The sequence below is a fragment of the Pelodiscus sinensis genome, chromosome 2 (genome assembly GCF_049634645.1).
Source record: "Pelodiscus sinensis isolate JC-2024 chromosome 2, ASM4963464v1, whole genome shotgun sequence".
Taxonomy (NCBI): Eukaryota; Metazoa; Chordata; order Testudines; family Trionychidae; genus Pelodiscus; species Pelodiscus sinensis.
Window position 1 is genome coordinate 175,127,757 of NC_134712.1, and position 16,004 is coordinate 175,143,760.

The 16,004-nt window shown below is 39.8% G+C and overlaps 1 protein-coding gene across 27 annotated transcripts in view; it reads left to right on the forward strand.

The window, feature by feature from the left end:
* The window catches only part of CLASP2 (cytoplasmic linker associated protein 2), a 264,670-nt gene that overhangs the window by 130,787 nt on the left and 117,879 nt on the right, over positions 1–16,004 (forward strand). For all 27 annotated transcript variants that reach the window (XM_075921810.1, XM_075921815.1, XM_075921816.1 and 24 more), the window contains 5 exons: positions 1,271–1,341; positions 4,778–4,837; positions 9,111–9,188; positions 11,810–11,977; positions 14,439–14,494. In XM_075921810.1, the coding sequence (XP_075777925.1) occupies positions 1,271–1,341; positions 4,778–4,837; positions 9,111–9,188; positions 11,810–11,977; positions 14,439–14,494 (433 nt within the window). The remainder of the gene's footprint in view (positions 1–1,270; positions 1,342–4,777; positions 4,838–9,110; positions 9,189–11,809; positions 11,978–14,438; positions 14,495–16,004) is intronic.

The following is a 16,004-nucleotide window of genomic DNA, read 5'->3' on the forward strand; positions in this document are numbered from 1 at the left end:
CTATATTTATAGCCCTACAAATTCATGGTTCATTCTGATTAATTTCTTAGGCAGAGAATTTTAATTGTTCAGTTTCACATTTTGAGATACTTAAGAGTTGGAATTTCCCAGTGTTAAAACCATGGGAATCCTGATGCAAAAGAGGATTGTTGGGGGTCACAAAGCTGTTGTGGGGAAGGGGGATCATCTGATTCCCACCATCACTTGTGCTCTGACTTCAGAGCTGGTCTTTGACGACAGTAGCTGCAGAGCTTTCTGCAACTGTGGGAGATTTCAGGAGGTGGAGGTTGGTCTGATCAACCTGTTGATGTTAAGAGCACTCTTGCCAAAAACTCTAAGCTGCTAACTGGCTGGGCAGGAAAGGGACTAGATTTCCTCTTCCCCTGCATAGCTCTTCTGAAGAGGAGATCAGACCCAGCTCTGGGTATTTCCCCTGGCTGTAGGAGGCTCCACAACAACACTGCTTTCAGAGCCCAGTGCTGAAGACAGCAGCCACAGTGCTTCCTGCATCTGGGGGAAATTTGTGGAGGTGGGTTTGATCTCCCCTGTACTGCAAGGAGCCTTTTGAAATGGCAGTGCCTCCAGCCCTAGCACTCTCCTACCCCTCTAATAGCTAGATTTCATGTGGGGATGGTCTGATCTCACAGTCCATGATGTGTTTTTGTTTTTTGTTTTTTTTTATAGCCACAGATTTGGTTGGGCTCTAGACATATTGCATGTTATCACTTTGGTTATATGTAGGTACATTTAATCTTATAACAAAAGAAGCTTTATTAACTCTAGCAAAATGATACTCAGAAAGTGTTCCAAAGTACCTTCATTTATTTTTTTTACTTCAGAGTTTTATTTCTATACCTCACTATTGTATCTGTTGCTGTTTCATTAAAGGTGTTGATCAGAGTAACATCTAAAATTTGTATAGAAGAAACATCAGTTTAGATACTCTGTGGGAGAAAGAGATGGTACAATTGAGCTATTTTTTTGGTGGCTGAACGTTTCATAAATGAGAAGATTTTGATATGGTCAGAGAAATGTTTTCCTTAGATTTTCTTCATTTTACATATGGTCAGTACATCATCAGTGATGTGTACCTTTATCCACCACTCTATATTTGAGTTAACCAATTCACATTTTAAATCATATATTTTTTTCAGCAACAGATAAAATAATGACTAAATATTTATTGTGTTTGAGATTTAAGATTCTAATTTCAGGAATGTTTTTGGCATTGGCTACTTTGTGTTATAACATTTATGGATTTTTTTTCCAGCATACCCATGTGCCCAGACTCATACCTTTAATAACAAGCAACTGTACTTCAAAATCGGTTGCTGTCAGGAGGTGAGTATAAGAAATTATTAAAGCTGTTAGTTTATATTCCTTAATTTTACAATAGACTACTAGTAAAATTATCTTTAAAATAGTATATATTTATTTCTACAGTGACAGAAATTTATGTGGAAATCTGTTATCTAATTAGCTACCATGCAGTATGGAAGTTTCAAGCTTATTTCACTACAAAAGTGACTTTCCAAATGGAACTTAAATGTAAAAAAAATAAAATAAAGCGTTTCCCCAAGTCTGCAGAGCTCCAGTACTTCTGTTGCCATAGATTTCCTCAGTAGTGGTTGAAATTATTATTACTCTGGTCAGTTTTGCTGATGCAGTTCAGAACCCAGCAGAGACTGTATCAAAAAGATGTCATTTTCATGTTAATGCTACTATTGGTAAAGCTAGGAACAGGAGCAGAGGCAGACATTGAAATTATTCTTGGGGGAGGGAGGGCAGCACAAAACCATTACTGATTTTTGCCTCACACTCTTAGGGTAGGTCTACACTAGACCCAAAAGCTCAATTTAAGGCACACAACTTTTCAATTTAAGGTCCCTGGGCTCCATACAGCACCGCCACTTTGAAACGCCATGGGAAGCACTGTCAGGCTCCACACAGCATTTCAAAGTGTCAGTGCCGCGTAGAGCCCAGGGTCGGTTCCCAGGTGAACCCAGGCTCCACACGGAAACGCCACGTGCGGCCTAGGAGAGCTGAGGATTCCCAGCTGGCCCCAGGCTGCACACGGCATTTCAAAGTGGTAGTGCCATGTGAAGCAGTCTGAAATTTCTGCAGCGGGACAAATAGCTGAAAAGTTCCTTGCATCGGCCAATGCCTTGGTGTTGGATTTTTAAATTTATAAGATACCACCTAGTTACAGGCTATTAACAAAAAATGATACTCCCAAGCAAGTAATAGGACTTGCTGGATTTTCAACAAGACATCAACTTCCTTCTCAAGAGGTTTGGTGTGTTTGATTTTTCTCATTGGGGAATTGGCACTTAATGTAGCTGATGGGCCTTTTGTACAAAACATGTTAAAGCTGATGCATTTGTAGTACAGCTATCGATTTAATTGCATTTAACTCGGGTAGGCAAGATATGTCCAGTGCGTCGGATCCAGGCCACCAGATCTAGCCCATGGCTGCCTCGCTCGGCCCCTTACCACAGAGCCGCTCACACCGCTTTAAACAGCTGGCTGCTCTCTGTTCTGGATGCTGGGGAGGGAGAGAGGAGACTTCATGTGCTGCTCCTCAGAAAAATCTCTCAGCTCCAATTGGCCAGTTTCTGGTCATTAGAAGCTGAGAGATTTTGCTGGAGACAGGGGCAGCATGTGAAGCCTCCTCCATCCCTTTTCCCTCCTCAACCCACCAGCAGAGCCACATGGAGCAGCCAACTGTTTTGACCAGCCTGGGTCTACAGCAGGCAGGCAGAGAGCCTGCCTCAGGTTCCTGCAGGGCTGTTGCTGGAAGCTAAGTGCCTCCCAGTCAGAACCTACCTCAGGCCACCTCCCCTCATGCCCCAGGTCACCACCCAAACCCTCTGTATCCCTTCTCCCCACTTCTTCTGGGTCACAACTCCCTTCAAGACTATGCACCTTTTCCTACACCCTTCCCCCAGGACTGAATCCTCTCCTATATCTGTACTCCCTCCCCAGCCCTACACTCCTGTCCCTTACCCCAAGCTCATTTCCGACCCAACCTACATACCAGACCCCACACCCCCTCCATAGTAGTGTGGCAGTTGACCACTTATCAAAATCTTGGAGTGGCCCCTCCCTTAAAAATTATTGCCCATGGCTGAGTTAACTCTCACAATTAATACTTCATTGTGATTCAATTTTTAGTTAATTGCAATTGACTGCACTGTTAAACAATAGAATACCAGGAGTAGCAGTGTTAGTCTGTACAGGATAAACTTAAAAAACAACAAATAGTCTGGTAGCACTTTAAAGACTAACAAAACATGTAGATGGTATCATGTATAGTATCTGGTGGTAGTACTCCCTCTCTAATTGCCTACTATAGTTCTTATTTGCCTCTTTTGACTATCTAATTTTTAGGTGCATATAAACTATTTGGTTTTCCTGTTACATTCCAGTTGGCTTTCCCCTTGATATTTTTATTCCCACTGCCTCTTGTCGTTGTCCCCTTCTCCCCCCATTTATTTTAGTTCTGGACGTTCAATACTCTGGTCATCTGAAGAAGTGGGCTTTGCCCACGAAAGCTCATGATATCATCTACATATTATGTTAATCATTAAATACAAGACTATTTGTTGTTTTTTAATAGAACACCAGTTTAAATTTATTAAATATTTTGGATGGATGTTTTTCTACTTTTTCAAATATATTTAGTTTTTACTACAACACAGAATGCAAAGTGTACAGTGCTCACTTTATTTTTTATTACAAATACATGCACTGTAAAAACCAAAAGAAATAGTATTTTTTAGTTTTCTTCATACAAGTTGTGTAGTGCACTCTATTGTGAAAGTGTAATTTACAAATGTAGATTTTTATTGTTAAATACTGCTTTCAAAAAGAAAAAAATGTAAAACTTAAGAGCTCACAAGTCTACTTGGTCCTACTTCTTGTTCATACAGTCACAAGTTTGGTTAAAATATGCAGGAGATAATGCTTCCTGCTTCTTGTTTATAATGCCACCTGAAAGTGAGAACAGGCATGTGCATGGCATTATTGTAGCCAGCATCAGTATGGTTTGTGCCCTATTCACTATGGATTCATGTGTCCCTTTGTGTTCAAACATCATTCCAGAGGGCATGTGCCAATGCTGTTGACAGGTTCTGCTCGATAACTATCCAAAGCAGAGTGAACTGATGAATAGACATTTAGCTCTTACATTTTTGTTTTGTTTTGTTTGAGTGCAGTTGTATACTACAAAAATCTACATTTGTAATTTACACTATCATAATAAAGAGGTTGCACTGCGGTACTTGTGTGAATTGAAAAATATTATTTCTTTTGTTTTTTACAGTACATGTATTTATAATAAAAAATATACAGTGAGCGGTATACTCTTTGCATTCTGTGGCGTAATTGAAATATTTGAAAAAGTATAAAACATCCAAAATATTTAAATAAAATGTATTCTATTATTTAACAGTGCAGTTAATTACAATTAATTTTTTTTAGTGTGACAGTTTATATAGTTAATTGTAGTAACTCTAGTTGTACATCAGGTATTCATATTAATCATTTCTGCTTTTTAAAATGCAGTTATGTTTGTTTATGCTACTAATTTGCAAGGTGCAAAGTAAAAATTTTCTACTGTTATAATATAACAAGTGAAACAATTTCCTCCATATGCTAAATCTAAGATATTTTATTATATGTAGTTATATTCCAGGAGAAAAAAGAACAAAGCTATTATTTCAGCACAGTACAGAACTGTAGATTTGTAATAGTTTTTTCTGCTCTTTTGTTCTAGACGTTCATTTGAATTTTTAGACCTGTTATTGCAGGAGTGGCAGACGCATTCATTGGAAAGGTAAGGACAAAGTGTTCCTTTTTGTTATCTAGAAAGCTTTTCAATTAATTTAAAAACAAAAATCTGTCATTTGAATCCTATAACTTGACTACTCATCTAATTTTGAAATAGAAGAGGTACATAGGGTAAACATCTATTTGCTGTTATGAATGGTCCTGTCACTGTTTTATTGGTGCTGTTTAAAACTTATCTTGGAATTCAGAATGGGTATATAAATACCTGAAACGAAAAGGTTTGCTTAAGTTTTGTTATGTCTTCCTTAGCATTACTATGGGAAATTAATTTTATGCTTCTCTTCAAACTTATTTTGAAGAGAAAACTGATCTTCTAGTTATTGTCCCTGTAGGTGTCTTAGGTTGTATGTATGCTCACTGCACATTTTACATCAAACTATGTTAGCAATGTCCTCACATCTATTCCTTTGACCTACTCATCTGTTTGCTCCATGACAAATGTATATAGGAAGTAGCGGTGGTCTTCAACTTCTTACGTCTTGAGTGTTATGGTATCTGCTAAGTAGCTGCATAGCTTGTTTACAAGTTAAGTATTTTCTTGTCCCAGATTTGTGCTTTTCAGGGAAAAGGTGTGTCCTGTCGTACTTTTTGTAGTCAGGTCCTCTATTGCATTCAGCTCCTATTCATTTGCAGCCTTTGCTACATGGGTTATGAAAATTGAAGACTTAAATCCTTCCCATAGGTCAGAGGTGGGCAAAAGGGCCTCCGCGGGCCGGATGTGGCCTTTCAAGCGGGTAGATCCGGCCCATGGAGGCCCTGCTGCTTCCCCCGCCCCCAAGCCAATTAGGGCCTGGGAGTGGGGGAGCACGTGAAGCCTCCTCCCGCCCTGGGGCAGAGCGAAGAAGGCTTTGGATGCTCCCCAACCCCAGGCCTTAATTGGCTGGTGGGGGGAGGGAGCGCGCAAAACCTCCTCTCACCCCTGCGAGCAGCATGTGGCGCTTGGAAGAGCCACGCACTGCTCGCAGGGAAGGATGGGGAGGTGGGCGGTCAGAGAGTGGAGGATGCTTTGAATGCTTCCCCACCCCAAACCAATCAGAGCCTGGGGGCGGAGGGAGCTTCTTGAAGTTTCCTTCACCTTGTCCCGGCCCTGTGAGTAGCCCGTGGCATTTCACAGTGCTACAAGCTCCTTGCAAGGTGGAAGGAGGTTTCGGGTGCTCCTCAGACCCTGATTGGCCTGGGAGGTGGGGGGAGCGTGCCAAGTCTCTTCCAGGGCATGGGTGCCTAGTGGGAAGGAGGGGGCAAAAGGGCTCCCCCACCTCCAGACCAATCATGGTCTGGTGGTGGGTGGCTCTGCCCCTTCCTGTTTAGGCCCCACCCCTTCCGTGGTGGCCAGGGGCTACTTCAAAAATTTTTTGAAGTGGCCCCCGGGTAAAAAGTTATTGCCCACCCTTGCCATAGGTCCTTCCCACTCAGTGCGAGGCATTCACCTCCACTGTCTTAAAGAATCTTTCATCCTGTCAAAAGTGTAACATTGGGTTTGACATCAGTAGCAGATCCAGGAAGCTGAGGGAAGATAGAATGAAGTTGATCCTCTTGGAACATTTCCTGAGACCTGTTTGGGTCCAGTCTCACTCCCTTCTCCTCCTAGTATATTGGCTTTCGCTTCTCAGGATACTGTAGCAACTCCTTCTGCTCCAGAAAGTAGAGACAATGAGGCAGCTTCCAACACTTGGAATCCTTCTAAAAGGAAAAGATTCCATTCCCCTGTGAGGGAGCAAAAATCACTCCCACGATTAGGGAACAAGGACGACTTCTTCGAGGAGTGTCCCTGTGGGTGCTCCACCTTAGGTGTTTTGGTGCCACAGCGCGACTGGCTGGAAGATTTTAATAGCAGTGGCTTTGACAGCTAACTCGCACATGCACAAAAGTGCTACACGTGCCAGGCAGCTAATGCGCATGCACGAGATAGGATCTCCTCAGTTCCTTCTCTGCCACCGCCAATGTCGGTCCGAACCCTCAGTACGCTCTGCAGATTTTTCCTCAGAGAGACAGCTAGCCTTAAGTTTTCTTTTCCTTTCCTTAGTTAGTCTTTTTAATTATATTTTTACTATAATCTTTACGATCCTTCAAAAACAAAAGAAGTCCGAGTGTCTCCCTCAGATATGGAAACAAGTGCGGACTCCACCCCTCATGCTTTATAAGAATAAAAGAATGGCCGTACTGGGTCAGACCAAAGGTCCATCTAGCCCAGTAGCCTGTCTGCCAACAGTGGCCAGCACCAGGTGCCCCAGAGAGGGTGGACCGAAGACAGTGATCAAGCGATTTGTCTCCTGCCATCCTTCTCCAGCCTCTGATGAATAGAGGACAGGGACACCATTTTTATCCCCTGGCTAATAGCCTTTTATGGATCTAACCTCCATGAAATTATCTAGCTTCTCTTTAAACTCTGTTATAGTCCTAGCCTTCCCCTTGGGGGACTCCTCTCTCTTGCTCTGAGGAGTTTTTTTTCCCCTCAGCTTCAGCTTCGTCATATGAGATGGAGAGAGAGATTTTTACAGATTTGATTTTTTTCCTCATACAATCTTTTTCGCAGTGTTCTCCCAAGCACCTAATCTGCAGACTTTGTTTTAAGTGCTATTTTTTCCTCAGAACCGCAGACAGCCTCAGCAGGAACTTTCCTGCGAACCACAACTGAGAACTAGACCTCACCATTTTGCATCAAATCTTTACACAATCCCTCAGTGCATCCTCATCCTTCTGCTGAGGATGTGGTTTTCTATTACTGCCTGTGTTAATCAGTATTTTAGTGATTTTAATTGTTTGCTCATCAAGATGTTAGTTAAATTGATTTGACTTTATTTTGTGTGTGCATGTGCAAGAAGAACCTGAAGTCTCTTTAAAACATTATTACCATTCTTTCAATAAGTAATGGTAGCAAATTAGCTTCTGATGATACATCTTTGGAATTTTTATCCTAACATTAGAAAGAATAGGAAATACTGCCAAATGCAATGTTCTTATTACTAGAAATGCTTTCCAGATTGGTGTTGGTGTACTAGCTATGTTTTGGGCTGCACAGATGCAAAAGAAACCTGTCTGAAAGGTGGGAAAAAATTGTTCTATCTTTTCTCCCAATGAACTAAACGTTTACGTAACTTTTTTTTTGGTCGTAAGTGCAAAATAGGACCAAGATATTGGAAACACTCTTTTTTTCTAAGAAAAGTTGTTACCCCAGTGACCTAAATTAGTCTACAGTACAATGAGTTGGGAAATATTTTAAATCTTATTCAGTGATACACAATATACCATGTGTTGCTATTATGGTAAATCATAGAGGTAAAAATATATGTTAGTTCCCTCAGAAAAGAAGACAAAATCAGTATTTTTCTGTAACAGTAGTTAAGAATTACTGGCTGACTGGTATTTTTCACAGATAAAGGAACTGAGAGACAGAGAGATTAAATGATTTGTAGAAGTTTATTTAGATCCTTGACCAACAACTTAAATACAAGGTGTTACCTTAAAGGTCATGACAATTCTTCATTTTCAGCTAGTGGTACTGTGTTTTTGACTAAATCATTTTCAATCCAGCAGTAGTGATTATTAAAAAATTAACTCTTTAGGAATGCAACAGACACTTTATCTTTGTACTTATTCAAGATGTAAGAAGAGTTTATTAGCCTATTTTCTGTCACTGTTCATTATATTGACATCTTTAGTATACGTGCATCTTCCTAAAATTGAGAGATACTTTCTAGCATGCCTGTCTTCAAAATGGGCGTTAGTCAGCCAACAGGTACAGATTCCATCTTTAGAAGCAGAAGATGCTGGGTCCTGACAGCCTATCTAAGCATCTTAAAAAGGATGGTTATATTGTTTTGGTTCTAATGCCTTTCCTGACTATACCTGCCTGAAAGGAAATCTGGGCCAAACTGTGGGCAGGTCTACAGTACAATAAAAGACCTATGTCATAGCTGCAGCTGGCCAGGGTCAGCCAGCACATGCTGTGGGGCTAAAAATTGCAGTTGAGATATTTTGGGCTTAGGCTGGAATCTGGGCTCTGAACCTTAGCAAGGGAGGTGGGTCTCAGAGCTCATGTTTAGCCTGAACGTGAATGCCTATACTACAGATTTTAGTCCTGCAGTCTGAACCTTGCAAGCCCAAGTTGTTTGACCCAGCTCTGAAACTTGGTGCTATTGGTTTTTAATTACAGTGTAGCTGTACTCTGTATGATTTAGAGAAATGTAACTAACAGGTAAGAAATTACTTTTGTATACTTGTAATAGTAAGGTTAATCCTAAGGAATGTTTGTCTTCTAGGCATGCAACTGTCTTGGTTGAAACCATCAAAAAAGGCATTCATGATGCTGATGCTGAGGCAAGAGTGGAGGCAAGAAAGTAAGAATTTCGAGCGAAATTATAAACTTGATTGAAAGATTAGATATTTTATACCAAGAGGAGAGAAATCTAGGTATTGTGGTATGGTTAACAAATGTAGCTGTTAGTATCTCAAGAACCAGGTTCAAATTTGGTTGAAATAGATTATTTTTAATATAGAACCAAAATGATCATTTGTTTCCATGCAAAATTCCCTGCCTAATTTAGTAAGCTTAGAACAGTTACTAGGTTTTTGTTTTGGAGAATCTGAGAATTTCAGTAAAATGGAAGTATTGTGGATGATAATTGCTCTGTAATCAGTCCCTTACTTCCATGAGTACAAAAAATCATTGAACACTTAAGTTTTTTAGATGATAGGTGTAAAGGTAACTAAAAGCCCCTTTGAAATATGTAAAAAGTATCTAAGTAGCTTGAGGATGGCCATTTCAAATTGACACCTTTTCATGCAAGGTTTTAACTTGAAATCTGCCCTGCTTCATGACAATAAGGCTTACTATTTTCTGCTATAAAAGGTTTTTTTCTCTAGGAGATTCTGTACTTGTCATGTATGGAGATATACAGTTACACCGAATAAAATACATGTATAAGAAATAAAACTGAAAATTAATGGATAAATCTAGTTTTCACCTAATCTATCTATAATCTCATTCAAATCCATTAAAATCAAGTGCACAAAAACCTTCATCAGATTCTAAGTTTAAACATTTAAATGATCAAATGTTAATAAATGAAAATATTAAAATTCTTACTGCAGCATTACCTCACATTGCACGTGCTTCTAATGTTACTCTTACATCTAATCCTAAAAATATACAATATGTGCAATATGAGAATTTCTTCAAGAACCATAGTTTTCTTTCTTTCTTTCTTTCTTTCTTTCTTTCTTTCTTTCTTTCTTTCTTTCTTTCTTTCTTTCTTTCTTTCTTTCTTTCTTTCTTTCTTTCTTTCTTTCTTTCTTTCTTTCTTTCTTTCTTTCTTTCTTTCTTTCTTTCTTTCTTTCTTTCTTTCTTTCTTTCTTTCTTTCTTTCTTTCTTTCTTTCTTTCTTTCTTTCTTTCTTTCTTTCTTTCTTTCTTTCTTTCTTTCTTTCTTTCTTTCTTTCTTTCTTTCTTTCTTTCTTTCTTTCTTTCTTTCTTTCTTTCTTTCTTTCTTTCTTTCTTTCTTTCTCATAACGTTTATGAACATAATGTGCATCGTTGTAGCTTTGTGACATTTAATTTCCCTGCTTTTGTTTAAACAATACAGAACAGGCAAGACAAAATTACTACTATTTTGGCATGTCCTGTCACTGGAGTTGTGTAATGGCCACAACTTTCACAAAGTAACTGGCCAGGCCAGAGAGAACATTTAGTTTGAAATCAGAGTTTTCCTTCTCTTAGGTGAACTGCCTGCCCTGGTAACCAAGCCCCACCTGCCCAATAGAAGCACAGAGAGGTGAAATGACTTGCTCAATGTCACCCAGTAGGTCAGTGGTAGGAGACCCGGCTTCTATACTTGGCTCTTAATCCCAGTTCTTTATCATTTTCACTGTACTGCTCTGTCTAATAGTGAAAATAAAATTGTCAACATTAACAGTTAGCAATCAGATGAAATAATCCCAGTTAGGATTTGAAATCTCCACCTGATTGTGGTAAATGGAACTGGGGAGGGCTAATTCACTCCCATTAGGATGCCAGTCTTTTATATTTGTGTAATGTACAACAAATTCTGAATTACACGAAAAGAATACCTGTTAAAAATGCATAATCAATATCTTATTTCACAAATGTTATTTCTTGTGCACCTTTTATTTCCCAAAATGTATATCTATTTCAAAGACAAACTTTGAAGAAAAATTAAATCATATATTTAAACTAACATTTTTTTTAAATTCCCTTTTGAGAAATACCGTTTATACTATGCTAGTTCATTGAAAGGTTATCAGAATGGATCATTCTGTGGTATCACAGATACAATTGGCTGCTTCATTTGATGGTATATTCTAGGGCAGTGGTGGACAATCTGTGGACCTCATACATTCCATCAGGGTTCTACGTGTGGCTTGCAAGAGCTTTTGTTTATCATTGCCTATGCGCAGGGTTGCCAAATTCCACTGGTTTCTGTCTGCATAGGTTTTTTTTCCCACCAGTGTTACTAAAGCGATATGCACATAAAATGAAGTGCATCCTGATTGCATACAATGTTGACTGAGCATTGTATGATCCCTCTGCATCTAATAAAGTGCTACTTCAGCACACCACACTAATTCTAAGTACGCAAGCAGAGTTAGCAAAACTACCTTATACCTGGAGACTGTCTTCGTTCCAACAGTTTTGTGGCCCACTGAGAGGGAGGAGGGCCATTTATGAGCCCACTCACTAGCCGAGGTTGCCCATTGTTGTTCTAGGATATCTTTACTGAAGCAGAAAATATCAGAAGAATTTCATGGAGAAGATGATAGGAGTACAGAAATTATTTTGGAAAGATTAGTTCAGGATTTTAAGTCAGATGTCTCCAAAAGGTGGCTAATGAGGTAGCAGTCAGCATATATTTCTATGCTAGATTTTCACTTTTTCTTCATAGTTAAAAAACAAACAACCCCAACCGTCTAACAATTATGCCTGGCTGTTCTTTTGTTTTGTAGGACTTACCTGGGTCTTAGAAATCACTTCCCTGGTGAAGCAGAAGTCCTCTACAATAACCTTGAGCCATCTTATCAAAGAAGCCTCCACACTTACTTGAAGAATTCTGGCAGTATAGCATCTCTCCCTCAGTCAGACAGATCATCCTCCAGTTCACAGGAGAGTCTCAAGTAAGGATCTCTTAAATGATTCCTAGTCTGAAAGACTAAAAATGGTCTAGTTCGAATTTGCTTACCGTTCATCTAAACAGTGGAATAGTCTAAGTTCTATGACGAACAGAAATATTTAATTAAATCTTCACAATTACTGCTTCAGAGTTCCGTTTCAGTACTGTACTTATAATTGCCAAAATGAAGTTGAAATTGGCACTTAGCTGCAGGACAGTAACAAAATTCCGTCTAAGCTGCGTGGCTGCATGCCCACACAGCTATTTACTGAACCCTGCTTAGTGTTTCAAAGCTCTCAGCGCAGGATGTTCAGCTGACTAGCAGGGGGCAGGGTATCTGTAAACAGTAACTGAACGCTGCCATGTGCTAAACTGAAGAGCTTCCAGACCAGAAAAAGCAGACAAGATAAGCAGACAAGATAAGGAAGGAGCAATATGTGGCTGGAGGAGGGAGGGAGTAAGTAATTACTTGGCTTAGGGGAAAGTCAAAGGGGAGAGGAGTTAGGAGAGTCCCATCTGCCAGGTGATGGGGTGGGAGAGAGGCAGAAACCCAGCAGTCTCTTCAACCCTCCTGGTCTGGGAAAGGGGAGTTAAGGGGCTGACTGCATGGGATAGGTGGGAGAAAGAGCGTCTGGGTGAATGCTGGCATCTATGCAGTGAGGAGGAGGCGGGGAGCAGTTTGGGGTGTCCTGACTCGCTGCAGTCCTCTCTGTTAGGCTGGGTTGGAAGGGATGAAAGCAGGCTGCATGGGATGTGTGTGCTAGGAGAACATTTGTATGGTTGCATTTCAAACAAAATTTACATGGATGTTAATTGCTTAAGATAAGAAAGAAGAAGATTCTTTTAACAAAATTTTTTGGAGTGTTGCCGATATCTAAACCTCTGTACTTAATGTTTTTTTAAAATCGTGTGTTATTAATTAATACGTGGTAAATTGTATTGCGTTAAGGCTAGATCTTTGCTATGTGGTAGAGTTCTGGCTCTTATGAGTCAAAAGTAGCAAGTACTAGGTGTGCTGCTAGTTTTGTAGGACGAAACCTTATTTGCAAGATCTTTGAAACATGCATCTGTCTACAAACCATGAAGCCATGTGTTAATTTGTTTGGGTTTGTTTTCCTCCATGCTGTATCCTAATATAAGAAATGTCTGTAGATGAATCCATGAACAAAATATCCTGCCATTATCTATCCCCTCATTCTGTTAGTGGCCATTGAAGGGTCCATCAGGAGTTCAACAGTTTCCATGCCACCACCAATTTCAACCTGGACTACTACACACAAGAGATCTACTTCCAAGATATTACAGTGCAAATAAGTGATGGTCACATAAATAGCACCCTATCCCAAAAACCTACAGGTCACTATAATTTCCTACATGCCTCTATCTTTCATCCATAAGATCTCACACTGTCCATTGTCTACAGCCAAACCCTAAAATACAACCACATTTGCTCTAGCCCCCCAGACAGAGGTAAACACATACAGGATCTCTATCAAGCAAGCATTCTTAAAACTACAATACCCACTTAGGGAAGTGAAGAAACAGATTAACAGAGCCAGAAGTAATCTACTACAGGACAGTCCCAACAAAGAAAGCAACAGAACACCACTGGTCATTACCAACAGTCCCTGGCTAAAACCTCTCCAATACATCCTCAAGGGTCTATGTCTTATTCTATATGATCATCCTTTGCTCTCACAGACCTTGGGAGGAAGGCCAGTCCTCACTTACAGACACATACCTGAAACACATACTCACCACCAACCACATACTAGGGATGTTAAATTTTGATTAATCAGATAATCAAGTAGTTGATGGAATTTCCATTGACTACTCGATTAGTCGAAAAGGGGGGTGCTTGCTATCCCACTGTGCCTCTCCCGCTGAAATGTACAAGATCTGCCCGAGGCTCCTATACATTTCAAAGGGAGAGAGGCAGCAGGAACCCACGCCAGCGGGGACAGAAGGAGTTCCCTGGCGCAGGTTCCCCTCTGTGCCCCTTCCTTGGAAATGTACAAGAGTCGCATTCTGTATGTCTTCAGTTTATATAAAGGGCTTATATTATGTCTGTAGTCACCATACTATTAAATAAAACAGCAAAGAATTACCTTATGATGTGCAAAAGCAGATATCGTAGGATGAGTATGCCTTACAGGTGGTTCAGTGCTAGTATTTGTGTTATCTGAATACACTTCGTAAAGTAGAAATAGAAAATGGAAGTAACAGGTGAAGGACTGAAAAGTGTTTACAGTAATATAGAATTGCTCTTTGGATCCAGTACATGTCTGACTAATGCATCAGGGGGTAGCCATGTTAGTCTGTAACTGGAAAAACTTAAACAATGAATAGTCTTGCAGCACCTTAGAGACTACAAAAAATGTAGATGGTATCGTGAGCTTTTGTGGACACAACCCACTTCTTTAGATGAAACTTACTAATGCAGGTATTCTGTGCTTTTCTTTCAGTCGTCCTCTATCTTCTAAATGGTCTACAGCCAGCCCAGCAAGTGTAGCTGGCAGAGGTATGCTCATTTCTATACAGTAAACAGACACACTTGTTTCTTATAAACTGAACATCTACAAAAAATATGTTCATATTTTAATTAGTCTTAACTATAATTTATTATTCTTCTATTTATTATTTCTAATATTTATTCTGATGCAGAATTGCATTATTATATGCTTTGATATCAGTTCCGCCTATAGTTAAAACTGCCTGTCACTTTCCATTGTAAGACCCATTTTTTCTGTTATTAATAACCTTGCCACACTTAAGCTGTTTGGGCTGAAATTTTCTAAGATGGGTGCTGTCTCAAATGGAATTTATTATTATTCAGCTGTTTCAGAGGACAAGATTCAGTTAAAATACAAGTTAAAAAAAGATTTAATTGAGAAACTCTAGTGACTCTCTGCTATGGAACAAGTTCTTGAAATTTGGAGGGATCATCATCTTGGTGTCAAGGATGTACATTTTAGTTCCTGTGAGAATTTGCTCAAATTTGGCAATCTTTTCAGTGTTTGAAAATCTCAATTCTCCCTTGTTCAGTGAAAACGTTTTAGAGTTTGGCAGGGTGGATAAGAACAGAAGGGTTTATAACCACTAGGAAACATTCCTATTGAGCTCTTTTAATGGAATCCAGAATATGAGGAATAACATTTCTCTGGACTCAGCAAAAAGCTGTCAAACCCTCCTTGTAAAGTCAGAGTCTTATCGTCCAATAATGGTTGATCCATATAGACAAACGGTGGGGAACCTTTTTGGGTCAGGGGCCACTGACCCAGAGAAAAATCAGCCAGGGGCTGAACAAGTGAGAAGCAGAGTCAAAAAACCCCCAAACAAAACAAAAAACCATTACTGACTTGGTGCCTCACCTGAGACGGAAAGACACTCCCCACAGTCCCGTAGCACACCAGTACCTGGGGGGGCCCCAGCCTACTAGAATTTGTGTGCTCCAGCTCCATGATGGGGCAGTAGGGAGGCTGGAGTGGCAGCATGGACTCCCCAATGCGGAGGGGGCCTTGAGTCCTGGGGGCCAGATCCAGGCAAGCTGGGGGTCGCAATAACAACGTATAGCTACAATCAGTTGCTCCATTAGTTGAAGTGGTAGCTATGTATAGACCCTAAAGTTATGGATGATTCATGTGGGAATCAGTATGATTCCACACACAATTTGCTTTTTCAGTTTGTTTTTAAAAGCCTTGAGAAATTCCATTATTTGTATGCACATACCCATTCACTCATGATGGATATATGCAATATTAGAGTATTGGGATGTGGTTCATAATCAAGTGTTACAAATTGTTAGATATTACCAATGATTCTTTTATAATCTCGGGGTTTTGTTGCTCAGAGAAATGCAACAAAAAACAAGAAATTATCATGCTCAGAGAAATGCAAAATGAATCTCTTGTCTGCTGGTAGCTACTAGACAATTAATTGTCTGTTACTAGAAAGAAACAATCCAGAACTGAAGGAATTATTCCCCCAAAATATGGGAGGTTATTGAACATCTCAACTGTGTATGTACCCAG